Source organism: Alosa alosa, chromosome 6, assembly GCF_017589495.1.
Source record: "Alosa alosa isolate M-15738 ecotype Scorff River chromosome 6, AALO_Geno_1.1, whole genome shotgun sequence".
NCBI classification, from domain to species: Eukaryota; Metazoa; Chordata; class Actinopteri; order Clupeiformes; family Clupeidae; genus Alosa; species Alosa alosa.
In genome coordinates, this window is record NC_063194.1 from 17,176,950 (window position 1) to 17,194,571 (window position 17,622).

The following is a 17,622-nucleotide window of genomic DNA, read 5'->3' on the forward strand; positions in this document are numbered from 1 at the left end:
TTGAGTAACATTAATAAAAACATTGTAGTGCTGCATGTATGTACTCGCAAAGGCTCATGGGTACCGTGTGACATGATTCGCCGGCTGTCATTATTATGTATGGGCAATTGTTCGTGCGAAGGTTTACGTTAGTTTAAGTTTACCTACATATATAACCATACACCATCATAAACCACTATTTGTTTTTTTTTTACATTTTCGATTCATATCTTAAATACCCTTTTGGCTCTCGTCGACCACCATCTCAGTTTTCGTTTTACGGCCTTATTTCGTCACACGCAACACCACGCATGCGCAGTACGTGAGGCAGGCTGCAGGTAACGATGGCGGATATTTCTCTTGACGAACTGATACGCCGACGAGGTTTAAACACGAAAGGACCCATAAAGAGGTAACACACACTGCATGTTTTTAAGTTATTACCAGAGAATTATATGGGCAGATGCTAGAGAGATATTTCTTGTATAAAATGTAATGTTTGTAAAATATCGATTGGAACTCGTTGTGTGTTCACTAGGACCGCCCTCGTCTCGTCAATGATTGGATCTACACAGCGTTTTCCGTCCTTACCCCCGAATAAAGTGCCTTTTAATTGGCTACTGACTATCGTTTGTGGCTAGTTTGTAGCTAGCGAGATAGTTAGCTAGTGTTGATTCAGTATGCAACTGTTTGTATATTCGTTTATTTAATCGACGTTACACTAGACATAGCGGAATGTAAAATTGCCTAGTTTCTAAGGCACCATTCTTATTGTATGTGTTAAACACAGACTTTACTCATTAAGTTGATACAGTTCATTACCTGGCTATCTAGCAGGGAACTTTGTTATGGCTAGCGCTCACGTTAGCTAAGGCAACTGCCTCTTTCAAGAAGCTTTGCAGTATCGGTCATCCCGGCAGCTAACGTTATACTACCCAAGACTTTGACCAAACAGACTAATTATTTAACAGGGTCGTATCGTGTATGCCATATTATTCTCGATTTGGCTGTCTGTTGGGCTGTCTCTTGGTGTGTTGAGGATGTGATGTTTGATCAAATGGAATGTGCTATGTTAGGGGGTGGTTTCATAATGGTGTAAAGCTATTTGTTCATCTTTCTCATTGACATAAGTGATTTTTGTTTCCATTTTCACAGTTCTCAAAACACTTCTCACAGGCCTGCCTTTGGTAGAGGGATGGGGACAGTGGGAAGAACATTTGATGCACGACAGAAGATTGGGGCTGGAGATGTCCGACAGAGGCTTGGTAGTAGTGGGCAAACTGGGCCAGGATCAGGTACATGACTTAAAGATAGTTTACATTAACATCTCGCCATTGTTTTATGCCATGACCATTATTATGAAAATGTTTTGTATAATGTTGCCTGATGCTTGCCTTCAGGGTTCCAGGTGAAAGATGCCAGAGAGAAGCTTGGCCAGAAGGATGCCAGATTCTGGATAAGAGGACGAGGTGGTGCAACTGGGGGTGTGCAGGACGCCCGACAGATGATCAACTCCCGAAAACAACAAGGACAAAACCCAGTGGGCAACCCCCTTCAATCCCACAAGCCCTTGGGAATAGGGCTGCAAGCCACTTTCCAGATCCATAATAATAATGGTACAACCAATACCAGTGCCAGACAGTTCCCACCCACCCCCCAAGGACTCAATGTCAGAGCAGGGCTCTTACCACAGCCCGGTGGAGGGTTAAAGAAAGTAGTTGATGCTCGCGATAGGCTAAGCCTGAAGAGGAGCATCACAGGAGCAGCACCCACTACGAGCGCACAGGCGCCTTTGAAGATTACAAAAACTATTCAGGTAGGAGGTGTCCTTTGCTACTAATTGTTGTTTTTCTCTGATGTGTCTTGGTCGTTTTCTCATATGTTGACCCACCATATTTGTAGGGTTTGAAATACCTAAGTCTTATTCTAGTAGCTTTCTGTAACTGTTGAGCTGAATGAACTAACATCCAAAATGTTCGAATTTAATGGATGTAGAACACAGTTTCATTCTTTTTCTGTATTCACATTGCCTAGATTTGGTGGTTTTATGCATATGACAGAGGTTCCTTCTCTTATTTCAGCAAAGGCCAGTGGCAATGGCAAGTGACATCCGGTTTAATGTTTCCGGAAGGGGACCCCAGGTGAGTGAGGGGAAGCCCTGAGAGCACCACTTGCTTGTAGGGCAGCTGACAAATGGTTACTATACATTTGAGACACTCTTAAAATGCATGAACTGATAAGTGTATGAACAAAATTGATCATGCTCTCTTTCTCTCTCTCTTCAACAGTCTCTCATGAACGACGATGATGTTATCCCTACCAAACAGATGAAGATAACCACTGCCAACAACTTGGCACAGACACGGGTGAGTAGTTGTTCATCGCATTCCAGTTGTGCAACTTCGGGGTTTTGACTCTCACTTTGGGGTGAAGATGGCCGACTAACCCTCTTTGCTTTTAAACTGAGAATATCAATCATTGTTTAAACATGGAGACCAGTGAGCTTTATTATGAAGCCAAGATACGGTTTTATCCAGGGTAACTTCAGAAGTAACCACCGGTCTCAAAATAACATGTGTGGTCAAAAATCTCCAGGCACACTCAGGTGTGAGAAATCCCTGCAGGTTTATTCACGATACCGGGAGGTCACTAGCAACAACAAGTTCCAGTAACACTACTCAAAGTTCTCTAGGGTGAGGCTCTATCTTATATACGTTAGTTACATTGTGGTAATACAAATCACATGAGTACAATGTTCTTTTCCAAAACTAACCATACATGCAGAAATACAACAATACATGTACACTTCTTGGACATAGCATGAGATCCATACACCATACGCAAGTCATGTGGCTACTCCAAGTAAGTAAGATAATTGGTCAATACAATACATTATACATCCTTCAGCATTTTCTTGCCATAGTCCATTTCCTGTCAGGATATTCCTAATATTACTGCCTCAGGCAGAATACCCTTAACTCGTGAAAGGGGTCGCATGACCTTTATTAGAAAGTCGTGACACGGAGAGAGCAAATGACAGACAAAGCAAAGTTGATGCACAGTATTGAATGTATAGAAAAGCATACACATAATATAGGGAAATTAATTGTTAATCACCTCTATGTAATAAGATTAGTTTAGTAATCCAAGTAGTCACTTTTGAAACAACAGATGCTTGGTGTAGTGCCCTTTTAGAGATCATCAGTTACTTCCGAAGGTTCCTGGATACCTGATTGTGATTGACCAATTCGCACAGCATGACCAGCATTAGAGAACAATGTGTTTGCACCAGATGTCTGTTTTTCAAAACAGTCACCTTAAACCTAACCATACTATAGTATAGTATAGCCCTCTGGTATAATCCTGACAGATTTTTCTGACCAAACTGATTTAATGGGAGACATGAATTTGTTACATGCAAACAACATCTGTGTCATAAGCTTTTCTGAAATCCACCCGATGATAAAGCTTTGAAAGGCACACAGGTCCTCAGGCCTAAGTTTAAGCACACTGAAATCCTGGCACAATACTAGGTTGCATAAAGGACTGGCAAGATTGCCATCTACCCTGGCAGAAAATGGCTTGGTTCATTCTAGTAGCAGAATAGAAAAGCATGCAGACCAGTAGCACAAGCATGCCTTGGGCTTGTTCTGTCTTTATGGAAGAGGATAGATGGGGTAGGGGTGGGGAGCAGCACCATAGGGAGCTAGGTGACCAGGAAAGACAGTGCCGTTGTCCCTGTTTTTAATGAGGTGGTATTAACAATTTGTACAGTTTTTTTAATGATATGTATGCCTTTCCAGGACAATTGTATGCTAACAGTGATGAATAAATAGCATATTATAACAAATGAAGTACACCTTTGGTGTTTTGCATCAGATATTCTCCCCAAATTGCCTAAATTAATTGGGTACACAAATGTTTGACTATGACTGACTCCTCACCCTTTGAGTTTGTGACATGGCAATGCAATGGTTTTGTATCTGAATAGCAGGAGTGAATGGCAAAAGATGGAGAGGGGTGAACGGTCTCTCTTTTCTTTAAATAAAATCATTGTCCCCCCCAGCCTGGTGCCATGGGATCATCTTTCTCCATGTCGGCCCCTATAACCAAAGTGGTGAAGAACGATGCTTATACCGCTCCACCTCCACCCACACCCACACCACCCACTGCCCCTGTACGTGCCACGGCTGCTGCCGCCTCTGCAGTCACTGGGCACGGGCAACAAGCAGCAGACACCAGCACCCGGTCTGCTCCTCCTCAGGTAGGTCTATGTGTGGAGGTGGAATTGGTCTGAGTGTTGCTTGACTAAGAGGGTTAGCAGAGCATGCACATTTTTTTTTTTTTTTTTTTAAATCTTAAATTACAGCCTAGAGTAAATTTGGTATAGTTCATGGAAATGTCACAAAATTATCAATATCTTTACATCTACCACCAAAAGTGTTTTTCCTAGGTAACTTTATGAAGGATTTTTTTGTAGACTTTTCCCCTAATTCCATTTTCTCCATGCCCTTACAGCCTGCCTTCAGTCCTTTGGAAGGCACCAAGATCACAGTGAACAACCTTCATCCCCGGGTCACTGAGGAAGATATAGTGGTTAGTGTACCCTCCTATCTCCTCCCTCCCTTCTTTCTCCCTCCCTTCTTTCTCAAATTAAGTTTCAAACCCCCTTTGAACAAAATGCACAATGCCATTTTTAATTGCATTTTGTCTGTCTGTGTGTGTGTGTGTGTGTGTGTGTCGGTGTCGTACATGCTTTACAGGAACTGTTCTGTGTTTGCGGTGCTTTGAAACGCGCACGGTTAGTGAAGCAAGGAGTGGCCGAGGTTGTGTTTGTCAAGAAAGAGGACGCTATAAGTGCTTACCGGAAGTACAACAATCGCTGCCTGGACGGTAAAACCTTTTTCCAGTGTCATAATACTCAAACGTGTTGTAGGTGGGAGATATGATGTGCACCATAGCAATAAGTTGCTGTTGAAATATTAGAGGTTGTGTGGATGGATCACGAAAGTTTGTTTTGAGTTCTTGCATCCGTGTCTCAGTCTGAAGTCTTAGTGGCTGCCACATTGACATCCCTGTGGAATAGGTTGTCCCACAAACATGGAGATCTATGGCCTTTTGGTGTTAATTGTTGTCAGGAATTGCAGGAAAAGCAAGTGATTGTTACTGGTTTAGAGATTACACAACTACATAGTTTTGTTCTGAATGTTGACAAATCAATGAAATATTCAGAAAATAAATAATATGAATGTTTAAAAATAAACAAATAGCACTAAAGGGGAGTATGGATTCTCCAAAAGGTTGTCAATATGTGGCTTAGTGTGTTCGGTCAGTTCAGTTTTGTCATAAATGAACATTTTGGAAAATGGAAAAATTGGGTATTTTTTCCCCCCCAGTGTTGACCAATTTTCTAATTTTCTGTATTAGTTCAGACATTTGAGGGGAAATAACACGTATAAAATTGGTTTCTATTCCTTAACAGGCCAGCCAATGAAGTGTAATCTACACATGCAGGGGAATGTCATCACCTCTGATCAACCCATTCTTCTGTAAGTCTTTTAACTGCTACTGCCGGGCATACTTGTGAATCAGATACAGATAAATCTACATAATGATAACAATTGTAAGACATAATTTAACCGTTAAAAGCTGTTTATACAAACCTATATATTAAAAACCTATACTAGCTCAAGGTGTGAACTGGAAACTGAAAACAACGTGATTCTTTTTTTTCATCCCACCTTCTTTGCTCTTTCAGGAGGCTAAGTGATACCCCAGGTGCAGGAAGTGGTGGGAGGAAAGATGGGCTTCCTGCTTCCCTCAGCCGTCCAGGTGGTCGCCCTGCTTCCTCCCAGCCCACGCCAGAAGTGGACCCCCAGACCATCCTCAAGGCTCTGTTCAAGTCCTCCGGCCAAACACCTACAACTACAGAGCCCCCGAGTTCCCAGGCCACGGCCTTCCGCATCAAGATTTAACAACGATCACATACAGACACCTGTTTTCATATTTGACGCATTCAAACACAACACACATGCACACAGGATGTACATCATGCCGTACATATTTATTTGTACTACAGTAACACAACTCGCACACAAAAAAAATAGGTTTCTAAGTGTTATTTTAGAAAACATTAATTTGGATCCTCCATGTCAATTCAGTCATCCAGTAAGACCAGTAACTCCAGCAGTGATGTCCACGGCCGTAGCGTTGATTGTTACCTAGCGTATGTATTCAGTGTCCAACTGGAGAAAGACCTGACATATGATTTGTTTTAAGCTATTTTGTTTACTTTCAGTTTGAATTACAGATTTAAAAATGAAGCAAAATGTGTTTCAGAAACGGTGTCTGTCAAAAGGGTTCATTTTTAACATGCCTATGTTCAGATAGTTCACATTGAACGCAACCTCTGTGAAAGATGAGATGCTTGTTGGTTTTCGTTTTGTTTGGACTGTCCCCCTTTTTATATATTTCTTTAAAGAGATATTCTGACCAGTATCAAAAGTGGTGGCATTAAGAACATGTAAAGGAAGACTCAAGCCTTACTGAAATTAAATGATTTGTGCACAAGCTCACATTCTTACCATGTTTTGTTCACCACTTCGACTCCTTATGTATAGTAAGTTGAATGCTTGTTTTGGCAGTTAAGCAATGTCCTTTGATTGTTAAACAAATAGAAACAGTCCTTCTGAAATACTTTTGTCTTTCAAACTGTAAATGACTACTGTTTCTACACATATTTCCCCCCTCCTTTTGTTTGGTGACAAGGATGAGAAGGACACAATTCTGTAAAAGTACGTTACATTCAGTAAATATGTTCCTTTATATAAACAAACAAATGCGTGATCTTTCATGGGTAGTGTTATTACCAACAGAAATTTGACTACGAATTGGGATGGACATAAGTATACTGTATTGCTATGGTAAAATGTTTTATTGTCATGTAAAATGTTTCCCCAGGTTATACAAATGAAACGAGGCAAAACTCATGGAAATCACTTGCCCTGCATGAGCTAGCCTCAGATTAAAACGTATATAGAATGGAACTAGAGAAATTTTGCTATATGAAGCTACGCGAGTCGGCACTGCGGTCCTAGAAACTGACCCAGGAAAACCCATAACAGTAAAAGAAAATTGACTCCTGGCCATAGCTCCTGGCAGAGAATGTCGGGCTGGGGATTAAAGTAACAAAATAGACGTCATTTCCTGCTTCCATTATTAAAGATGGCGGTGTCCAAGAAAAAGCATGCTAGCCAGCCGTGTGTTATTCCAGGAGGATTTACTGGTAAATATCAAGCTTTATACAATGTTATTATATTATATATTATAAGAATGGCCATGTTATAATAAATTGAGGTGTGCGTCGGTTTTTACAGAGATTACCGATATAATAGCGGTTAATAACACCAATATGAATAACGATTAGAGTATGAGAGGTTTGGCCGTTGGGAATGGGCCATTTGTTTCTCCGAGCACACCACTTAAATGTTATTGTTTTGTCCCCCAGTGCTGGATTTAAAATGTACTAAGAATAGTCCAGCGGCACACCAGCTGTTCGTGAAAGAACATAAGGTCCGGTTAGAAAAAACGGCGAGCAGACCCTTGGACAGGACACTGTTTGTGCTCAACATTCCACCTTACTGCACAGAGGTAGATTTCGTTTTAGATTGCTGTTAATGAAATTCAAATGTTCATAGAGCTTTTTTGTGATATCTCACTACATATTTTTCACTGTTACTCACAGTTGTCATTTTATCACTGTTGTGTTAATCTTATTCCAAATGTGTGCTATCTTTCATATGTGTGAAAGCTACTGGATGCCCAAATTCCCCTTAGGATGAATAAAGTCTCTCTATTTTTCTCTCTAGGATGTCATAAGTCGGCTTTTCTCCCAGTTTGGGCCGATTCAGTCTGTAGAGTTGAAAGATAAACCAGGCAACCCTGAACCCACAGAGCAAAAACTTTCAAAATATTTCACCCTGACACAAAAACAGGTATAATGCTGTTATATCTGTTATAATGTATTCATCAAGGGATTTGTCTTTTGACATGTATTGGTCTCCCATTTAAAATACCTCTTATTTGTTCCACAGGGATTTTCAGTGGGGTACATAGTTTACTCAAAACCATCAGGTGTATCAGCTGCCAAAGCCCACCCTCAAAATGTGCCTTTAATTGTCTCCACTGAGAATCATCCAGTAAAAACAGGTCTACAGAGTGAGTGACATTTGTGGCTTATATGGTTAAGCTTGGTTGTATTCTTTTTTTTTTTATTTGTCCTTAACAGTTCTGTTGTTTATCATACTATGTTGCCTCTAGGAGGATGTAGTCTTTTTTTTTTTTTTTTTTTAACGTCTCTTGTCAACTTGGGCAAAGTATTGAGATCCCTTGTCAACTTAAGACTTGACTGAGACACCCTTCATTCCTTTTTTATGTTCCACAGAATGGATACATCAATACAGCCAGTCATTTGTGCAGCCAGACACACTTCAACAGGCAGTTGATTCCTTTATGAATGACTATGACCGGAGGAAAGAGGAGGTAGTATCAAATTGCTATCCAATTTACAGAAAGAAAGAAAGTTATCAAACTGATTTTGTTGCTAACGCTCGACCGCATCGTATGCAGTTAGGACACATAGTCCAAGCACATTATATAATTACTAAGAGGACGCAGGTACAGACAACAACAAGGCGGCACAGACAACAGCAAGGCAGCACAAAGCTGGCCTCTTGTTTCTTTTCACAAGTCAGACCGAAAGATTTCATTATTATGTGTCTTCTAATGTTAACGTTAGGCTGAATATCTTTTCATCCAAGCTATTGGTAACTAACAATGTAGAAATCAGGCAACTTTGGATTACGTGGCTCATTTTTCATGATCTGCTAAGCTATTATCTGTCGAACTGTTCTTGCATGTGGCAAACATATACTGTGCAGTTGACGGGCTGCTGTTCACTTGTCATTTTGTCACTACACCCTAGAGCAGTACAAATGGCACATAGCAAATGCAGAAAATGAGACATGAGTCTACTTCTTGGCTGGGTGTGTTTTATTTTTGTCCTCACTATATTGTTTTACCTCAGGAAGCAGAGAGAAAGAAGAAGGAGGCAGAACAACAGGAGGAGGATGAGGAGGGATGGGTTAAAGTAACCAAAGGTGCAAAGGGTGCTAAGGCCCGACCTCACAGTGAGGTAGCTGACAAGAGGGCGCTGCAGAAGGAAGGCAAGAAGACGAAACGAAAGGAGCTGTTAAACTTCTACAGTTGGCAGCACAGACAGTCCCAGAGAGACCGTAAGTAAGGGGGTCTTGAAGACTTGGAATGGTTGTATAAGAACACATGAACAAGTTGTAAAAAAAATGGTCCTGTCTGGACCATTTCTATGAAAGACATTTTACAAAGATTTAGAATGGACCTCACCAAATGATCAGAGCACTCTTAATCTGACATTTAAGTGACCAGGTATACTCTTTCATTGCAGATATTGCTGAGCTTCGAAAGAAGTTTGAAGAGGACAAGCAAAAGATTGCTTTGCTGAGAGCCCAAAGAAAATTCAGGCCATACTGACTCTTATATTCATTCTTAATACATTGTTTTCAAGATTTCATTATATTTGGTTTATTTTTTAAAGTTGTTAGGCAAACACTTTTTTATATTTTTTTCTCTCCATTACTTATTTACGAATTTTTCAGACAATGACACCAATGGTCTTCAATACTACTTGTAAAGTCTTGTTTGTATAGCATATCTTTATCATGAAAAAAATCTGTCAATGCTATGTTCTGGAATGTGCTCATCTGTGTATATAATTATACATTATTAACATGGGTTATTACTTTCAATACAGATGACAACATGAAGCTATCTTTGAGTGCTTTATTTGATTATGCTCAGTGAGTTTCTGTTATTGAATCATAGGTGCTTGCTTACAGATGCTACCATCTCACCTGGCTCTATAGCTTTGATCTTCATCTACTGTAGTCTTTGTCCAAGCCAAAAATTGTATAAATAGAATCAAGGTACACGACAGAAAAACATCTGAATCCCTGGTAGATATGAGGGAAGTTTCCGAAAGAGATTGCGATCCCCTGCTATAAGACAATCTTACCAGCTTCCCTATCGACAAAAATGTAATGGCTAACTAGTGTTAGTTTAGGTCACATGCAGGGGTTAACAGTAACTAGGTAAATGTACTTGAATACTATACTTAAGTAGGTTGTTTGAGTATCTGTACTTTTTGGTAATTTTCACACCAAAAACAATTATAGGGTCACTCTTCAAAACGGGTGCCATTTGTGTTTGCAACATTTGATAAGATGCATAAGGGAGAAAATAATGTGTTTTTTGTTTGTCTTATGTCAAAGCATGTATCTAATTCAAGGGTTCAGAATATGTTTTTTGTGTGACTATTTTTAATCACATTAACTTGTTTTGTCTATAACATACTGCTATACAATGTATTAGATTGGAGTCTATAATAATATATTACAAGGTCTGTTCAAGTTCAAGTTTATTTATATAGCACATTATCATACAAAATGTCACTCAATGAGAGAGAGAGAGAGACTAATTAAGATGCTACATTTTTATACTACTATTATTTACACTGATACAAGGATCAGCATTAGCACCAATGTTTGCGAGTTAAAGTGAAAAATGAAACTCACGGTGTAGAGTTGCACGAGCTGGGTTTTTTTTTTTTGTGTGTGTTTTCGCCCCTGCATATTTTCTGCATAGCTCTGGGCTGTACGTATTTTTATGTTTGTTGTTGTTTAGTATTTAGATGAATGCACCACACTTGTTTCTAGTTTTTTCCAACTCCGTTGTCTCGGCGAGTCACGAGATGGAAATGATTACACAGCTGCTCCTGTGACGTAACGGGATTAGTCGAATGTAGGGCGTTCAGATTATTTGACGGCCAGTGAACATACCAACGAAACATTAGCAAGCTAATCAAGGATTCTACCCAAACATGGCACTGAATCGAAATCATTCGCAAAACGGGGGAGTTTTGATTAATAACGGCGAAAGGTAAAGGAAAACATTGCATATGTCGACAATCTAGAGTGTAACGTTACATGACAGGTTGTTCAAATAGCCTATCATTAGTTCTGAGTTTGGTTTCGTGTTAAGTTCGGGTAGCTATCTTATAGCTAACGTTAGGGATAAGAGGGTCTTACATGTTGGTAAGTAAGATGTATATCTGGGATTGTTGCACGCTGTGACAGCCACAATATGGTCTAAAAACCAGACTTGACTTTGTAACCTAAAAGTGAAACGTAGCCTAGTGCTACTCTTCATTTGGCATGACTCCTGTCGCGGAACTGTTTCAGAAAGAAGAGGGCAACGTTAATCGAAGTAGACCTTGGTCAACATGATCGTAAAGTAAAACATGATGTTATTGATACATATTTATTACATTCAAAACACTACAAAATACCTAATAGCTTAAGTTCTCTAGAAATCAGCTAATATCAGCTAGCTTTGTTTACGCCGTTTGTAATCATTACTTCGTTTCATTGGTTCTTTGGACAGTCTCGTGACGTCTCCACTTGGGACGCTTCAACAACAAGTAGTCTGATTAGTTAATAAAGCCAATGCCGAAACGAATACAGGAAGAGAACTTTGTTGTCTTTGTCACTCCAGTCTTCTCCTATGGTCTTCTCCCTTGAGCTTGGGTTTACTCACACACTTTTGCTCTGTCTTTAATTTTAACGACTAGTTCCACCTTATGCATTTGAGCTAAAGAAAAGATCGTGATTATTTAGGTTAATATTGAGATCACGATTATTCAAGGATTTTGGACATACCGGCCATTTTTATAAACGTTTAAATAACATTGAACTGAAAAACAAATAATAATAATAATTAAAACAAAACATATTATCTATACAACAGTTACCACTGTTAAAGTAAACGGGTGGGCTGATTCATAACCTATGTCCAAATAAGAAATCATTGCATGTCGATTATGTTAGAAAATGTAATGCATGTAAAAAAAAAAACATAATTGACATTGGAATTCAATGTGGATTAAATGCACAATCCTAATTTATGTGTTCATATATGTGTTGTGTTTGCTTCCCAGTGTCTTGAGAGAGTGCAAAAATGTGGAGTTGTCCTTCAGTGATGTAACATGCAAGACAGATGTATTCAAGGGAACCAAGAAGGGTTCTGTATACCTCACACCATACAGGGCAAGTTAATTCATTTATTGCTGTGTTTTTCTTTGTTTTGTGATGGCTACTTTTCCACCAGTCTTTTAGCCTGGGTGTTCCCATGCTGCCTTGCGCGCGATTTGATTCACGCTGCCAAGGCAGCCTGGAGACCATGGAGCAAATTTTCGCCTGAGATAGGGAACCAATCACAGAACAGGGGGGAAAGCAAGACGATGATAAGCTATGCACAGACGCATTTGATAGACATCCGTGGCACCCAATAAACGGATCTGGGCATTTTTTTCAAATACGAGAAAATGAACGTTTGGTTCCCAGACCACGTCTCATTGAGAAGTGGTGGCTCTAGCCAGGCTACCAGTCTTTGAGAGTTTTAGATGTTTTATATTAGTTTACTAAGTCCAGATCTAATTCAGATCCCCGACACTGTCATATTTAATGTAAAGAGTTTGCTTAAATCTTACATCTGAACTGATACTTTCTTTTGAGGTGGTAAAATCTAATTGTCTCTCTGTGTCTTTTACATAGATGGTGTTTGTCTCCAGCAACCCAAGGGACAATCTCGGCTCTGTTATGTTCCCCTATTACCTGATGAAGGGCTGCAGTATTGAACAGCCCGTTTTTGCGGCAAATTACATCAAGGGCACACTCCATGCAGAGCCAGGAGGTACTGAAATATACTGCTGTAATTGTGGGCTGAATCAGAAGCTTCATACAATAAAGCGTTGGATACTCTTGTTTTTATATGGTGTAACTACAGATGCTGTATGTAATTCTAGTGTTTCTTGGCAACTGTTGTCAGCATAAACTGTTTAGCCACTGTAGGAACTCCCCTTCTTGCTCCTTGTGTTGTGAAAGAATGTACGTTTATGTATGTAAAGGGTGATGCAACTAGACTACGTTGAAACTGTAGTAATTGGCAGTAGAGTGTAAGGGAGTGCCATGAACAGAATTTGCTCTCAGTATATGCTTTTGTCATGGTTACCAGAATGATAGTGGGATAGGCCTGCATTCAAACCACATTTGATCAAGGCAAAAGTAATTGAAGAGTAATGACCCATGTTTTGTTAGGGCATATATTTATGTGTGAATTTCCTTATTGCAAAAGAAGGGTGTCATGATTAGTCCATAACAGTGAAACCAATATTGTGAAAATGTTTTTTCCTGATTAGGTGGCTGGGAGGGACAGGCAAGTTTCAAGATGTCCTTTCCGAGTGGTGGTGCCATTGAGCTGGGCCAACACCTCTTCAAACTGGCCACAAATGGTGAGATTGATTGTTCATGACTCGCAGAGTTGAATAATAAATACATGTTTGAACGTGCTTATATTGTCTGTGATGACTGCCCCATGTCTATGATCAGGCCATGTGCCATGTAGTCGTCTAGTTCATTTGCTAATTAATAACTCCGACCTTTTCTCCATTTCAGCATCTCGTGCCCCTCCAGCCCAAAATGGGGGTGCCTCATTTGGCTATCCTTCACCTGGAGCTATGAATGGGTATGGGCCACCACCTATGCCCATGGGCTATCCTTACGCACCTCCTCCTCAACAAAATGGTTTCCACCCTGGTCCTGCTCCACCACCTGGTAACATGGGCTATCCATATCCCGCAGCTGGTACGTTGTCTTAGTAGGAACATTTCGCAAGTAATGTTAATTTGAGCAGTGGAAAAAAAAAAGGTTAAGAAAGATTCATGTTAATAGTCAAGTCATGAATTAGGAATGTCACACATCCTAGACGTAATGATTAGTTTTGTTTATTCATGATGAGCCCTGATGTCCCAGACTTGTTCACTGAAGCGTATGTAACTGTCGTTCTGCAGGAGTGTACCCATCTGCCCCTGCTTACATGGCCCCTCCTCCACCTTATCCTGGACCACCCCAGAACTGGGCTGCACCCCCTGCAGGTATGTCTCTCCATCTCTCCTTCATCACTCCATCTCTCTTCCTCTCTTCTGTTTTCCTATCTTCCCTTTCTCTCTCTCTGGTTTGTTCCATCTTTTTCTGTTTCCCCATAGTACTTTCCTGTGTTCTCTTGTCTCTCCCTCCCTCCCTCTGTCTCTCTCATTCTCTTTCTCTTTTCTCTCTCTCTCTTTTTCTCTCTCTCTCTCTCTGTCTGTGTCTGTATCTGCCTCAGCGCATCTGTCTGATTCCATCAGTTAGCATCTGAGTGAATGCCATGACACAGGGCAGGCAGTGAGGAAGGAGGGCCAGTGTCAAAAGAGCTACTTGTCAAATTAAAAAGGACATCCACACACACACACATGCAAGCAAAATATCTCCAGAAATCAACCTCATCCCTTATGCCAGTATTGAGTCACAAGAGTCCTCAAGAATGGAATTTCATATTCCTGTTAAGATATACAGAGTAAAAATGATTCCAACTGTATTTCATTTGCTGTGGTTTTAACCAGTAATTGTATCTAGTTCTAATTTACCATAATCTTGACAGCAATTCTTAAAACCTCCTTTTTTTGTCTTTGTCCATCTAAATCTTAATGAAAGCATTTAGTCATTAAGTGGTCCTTGAACAGTTTACTGTGTGCATGCATTGCACTGTTTATGCATGACAGATACTGCAGATATGGATGACCGTTTCTGATGATAATTTGTGAACTGGCTCCTTTCCCATTTCTAAGGTAATGCAAAGGCAACAGAGGCTGCTGGTAGTGCGTACTACAACCCAAACAATCCTCACAATGTCTACATGCCCATGGTAAGCATCCTTTCATCCTAAACCCTTCATACCAACATTTGTCACATGTTCTGGCTAATTAATTGGTAAGTAAAATGGGTTTTAATCAAAGGGACTTTACACTTTTTAGGATCAGCCTCCTCCATATGCACCTTACCCCAGCTACCCTGAGAAGAAGAACAACTGAGAAGTGACCACCATTACAGTGCATTCAGTTACAATACATTCATTCCCACTTCAGCGCAGATTATTATTTTGTATTAAATACTGAGCCAATATAGATATTCATTTGTGACTGACCATGCTGGCTAGAGTGCATCCATGTGGAATGTTGTTTTGGAGAGTGAATTGATCATATTCAGGTCAGGGTGGTCATTGTAAGTATATTGAATGGACTAGGTACACTCACCTTTCTGTTCTCATCCCTCTTGATTATCTCAGCTCCTTTGAACTGTTTTACTCAGATTTTTTTACTTTTACTTTATTAGATAACTTACTCATGTATTCAGTATATGTGTGGACTGTTCTCTTGCTTGAGTGTGGGGCACTGAACTCTGCCTGAGGGAGAGCTTTTGCAACATTTTGTGTGGAAACTGGGAAAGGCAGACATGGGAATGTAGAAGCAAAGGTATTTTACATTTTCAACATTGACAAGAGCCAATGATGTCATAGGGATAATTTATTTTTCATAATCAATTTGCACAATTCTATAATGAACCATGTGACTTAAAAACTTAAGAAATATATTGTGATTTGATGACTACTCTTACCAGAAATAGTATATTTTTTACATGGTTGAAGTGGCTGAGAAAGATAAATCCTGCTATGGGGCTTTGCAGCATAGTCTTATTCTGTTTGGTAGCGAGCCTTCATCCAATGCAGAGCAGTCTTTTGTGATTCTTTTTCCTCTATTGCCTAGGAAGATAATTGTGGGATAAACATTTTACCATAGGATTGAGATGGTTGTGATTGAGAGTAGAGCGATTGCATTACAGGACACTCCCAGAAGTCTTGGTGACCTTATCATATCAGGTTTGGTCCCTCACCTTTGCTCCTTTTTCAAGCCACAGTCATGACTTCTAATCTTGTTAGAAATTCCAACCTCACTCTTTCTGTAATTACCACAGAGTTGAGTTACACACGCACACTCGCACATATGCACAAGCATTTGGACACAACACACGCCTTTTACCCATGTGGTTGTGTCCTGTTTCACAGCCACCTCCCAAGTGAACTGCAGGTATTTATGCATAATTGAACTGGATCAGTAACCTGCTCTGTTTAAGAAGTCTCTGTCTCTTCTAGTTATGTTATTTTTGTCATGTCATGGCTTTTACAGAATTTGGTGAAATGTTAGAAAAGATGAAGTGTATTTAACAAAAGCTGTTTTGACTTGGCTTGTGTTTGTAAATTCTTTTATGTTAATTTTTAAATTCTAAAACTGATCAATTTCTATAATCAAACAACTAATAAATGTATATTGAAAATAATATGCCTGTTTGTATTTTGCCGATATAGTTATTGAATGAATTTTTTTTTTATATATATATATATATATATATATATATATATATATATATATATATATTATATATATATTATACACACAATTATTGAAAATAATTGATAATTGTTAAACATTAATATATGTGTGTGTGTGTGTGTGTGTGTATATATATATATATATATATATATATATATATATACACATACATACAATTATTGAAAATAATTGTTAAACATTAATCTTTAAAATAATAAATATACCCGTGAGCATACTAGCAGAATGCTTATAGAGAGAGATAACAGAACCCTCACTGCTTCAAAGAGATATAGTTATCAAATATTTTTAAGTCAACAAAATATGGTAAAAATATAGGGAAATTCAAATAAAAGATGAGCAACTAAATTAGTTTGGCATTAGTATTTCATGTCAAGGACTCCTTTGTTTTGTATTTCAATAAAAAAAAAATCAGTTTGTAAATGTAGGTTTTAAAATACTTAATATAGATGTATATTTGTATCTTGGAGGAATTCCAGAAAGCGGGGTTTATTAAAAGTGACCGTGTTCCCGGAGATGTGGGAAACTTTGGGCTTTCTATACCAGTAAGAGACTAGCAGGTCTTTTTTTTTTTATTTTTTTTTTTTTATTATTGCACTGTATCTCTTCCCTCCTGCTGAGCATGGGCATTGTGGTGGTAGGTTGTCATCTGGTTGAGATCTGTCTAATGGAAAGCAGATTAACAAGCATAGCCTACGCCCAGAACTGATTTTGATATCCCGGATGTGCCTTCCATCCCCTGATGACTAATTTCCCATCTAAGGGAAAATCCACCTATATATCGGAGTTAGACAGAGTTTGTTAAACTTCCTTTCTGGTATATGGTGCATTGACAAAAGCCTGGAACAGTTCTGTTTGCATAAGGATGATGTCTATGATTGTAAACCTCTTAAACTTTACTAATATTTCCTTGTAAATAGCATACACCACACAACAGGAAGTATTTGTGTTTCTTTTAATGAGGCCATATGACCATCGCTGTATGGGAACCAACAAAACCATACTCATTACACTGAATAACATATTTATTATCATATGGTATTCAACCCGCTTACCAATATGTCCAATCTATATTTTCACAGAAAATCACACCACGTACAGAGGTACTTGAAAATGGTTTCTAGAACCACTGTCACGTTATAGTAAATGACTAATAACATTTACCAGTCAAAAAAACACAAGCACATCAACACAGCCACTACACAGCACTG

At 39.2% G+C, this 17,622-nt stretch overlaps 3 protein-coding genes and 1 long non-coding RNA gene across 6 annotated transcripts in view; all 4 read left to right on the forward strand.

Moving 5' to 3' along the window:
- LOC125296280 overlaps positions 1-17,622 on the forward strand; it is a 313,747-nt gene that overhangs the window by 54,935 nt on the left and 241,190 nt on the right. The window lies entirely within an intron of this gene.
- On the forward strand, positions 283-6,321 carry poldip3 (polymerase (DNA-directed), delta interacting protein 3). Of its 2 annotated transcripts, none has more exons than XM_048246082.1 (10): positions 283-391; positions 1,135-1,274; positions 1,380-1,795; positions 2,061-2,120; positions 2,268-2,345; positions 4,046-4,243; positions 4,498-4,575; positions 4,743-4,872; positions 5,462-5,528; positions 5,738-6,321. In XM_048246082.1, exons 1-10 carry the CDS (start codon positions 324-326, stop codon positions 5,952-5,954), a joined length of 1,452 nt encoding a protein of 483 aa, XP_048102039.1. In that variant the 5' UTR covers positions 283-323; the 3' UTR covers positions 5,955-6,321. The 2 variants fall into 2 exon arrangements, with proteins under 2 accessions (XP_048102039.1, XP_048102040.1); XM_048246083.1 differs by having other exon boundaries at positions 309-391; positions 1,156-1,274.
- Positions 7,179-9,839, forward strand: rrp7a (ribosomal RNA processing 7 homolog A). Its single transcript, XM_048246091.1, has 7 exons — positions 7,179-7,264; positions 7,487-7,629; positions 7,848-7,973; positions 8,073-8,196; positions 8,423-8,520; positions 9,065-9,272; positions 9,461-9,839. The coding sequence occupies exons 1-7, from the start codon at positions 7,204-7,206 to the stop codon at positions 9,544-9,546; spliced, it is 846 nt and encodes a 281-aa protein (XP_048102048.1). The 5' UTR covers positions 7,179-7,203; the 3' UTR covers positions 9,547-9,839.
- On the forward strand, positions 10,835-16,340 carry wbp2nl (WBP2 N-terminal like). The gene is made up of 8 exons (XM_048246092.1): positions 10,835-11,010; positions 12,068-12,176; positions 12,684-12,822; positions 13,328-13,420; positions 13,584-13,772; positions 13,979-14,062; positions 14,795-14,871; positions 14,981-16,340. Exons 1-8 carry the CDS (start codon positions 10,952-10,954, stop codon positions 15,035-15,037), a joined length of 807 nt encoding a protein of 268 aa, XP_048102049.1. The 5' UTR covers positions 10,835-10,951; the 3' UTR covers positions 15,038-16,340.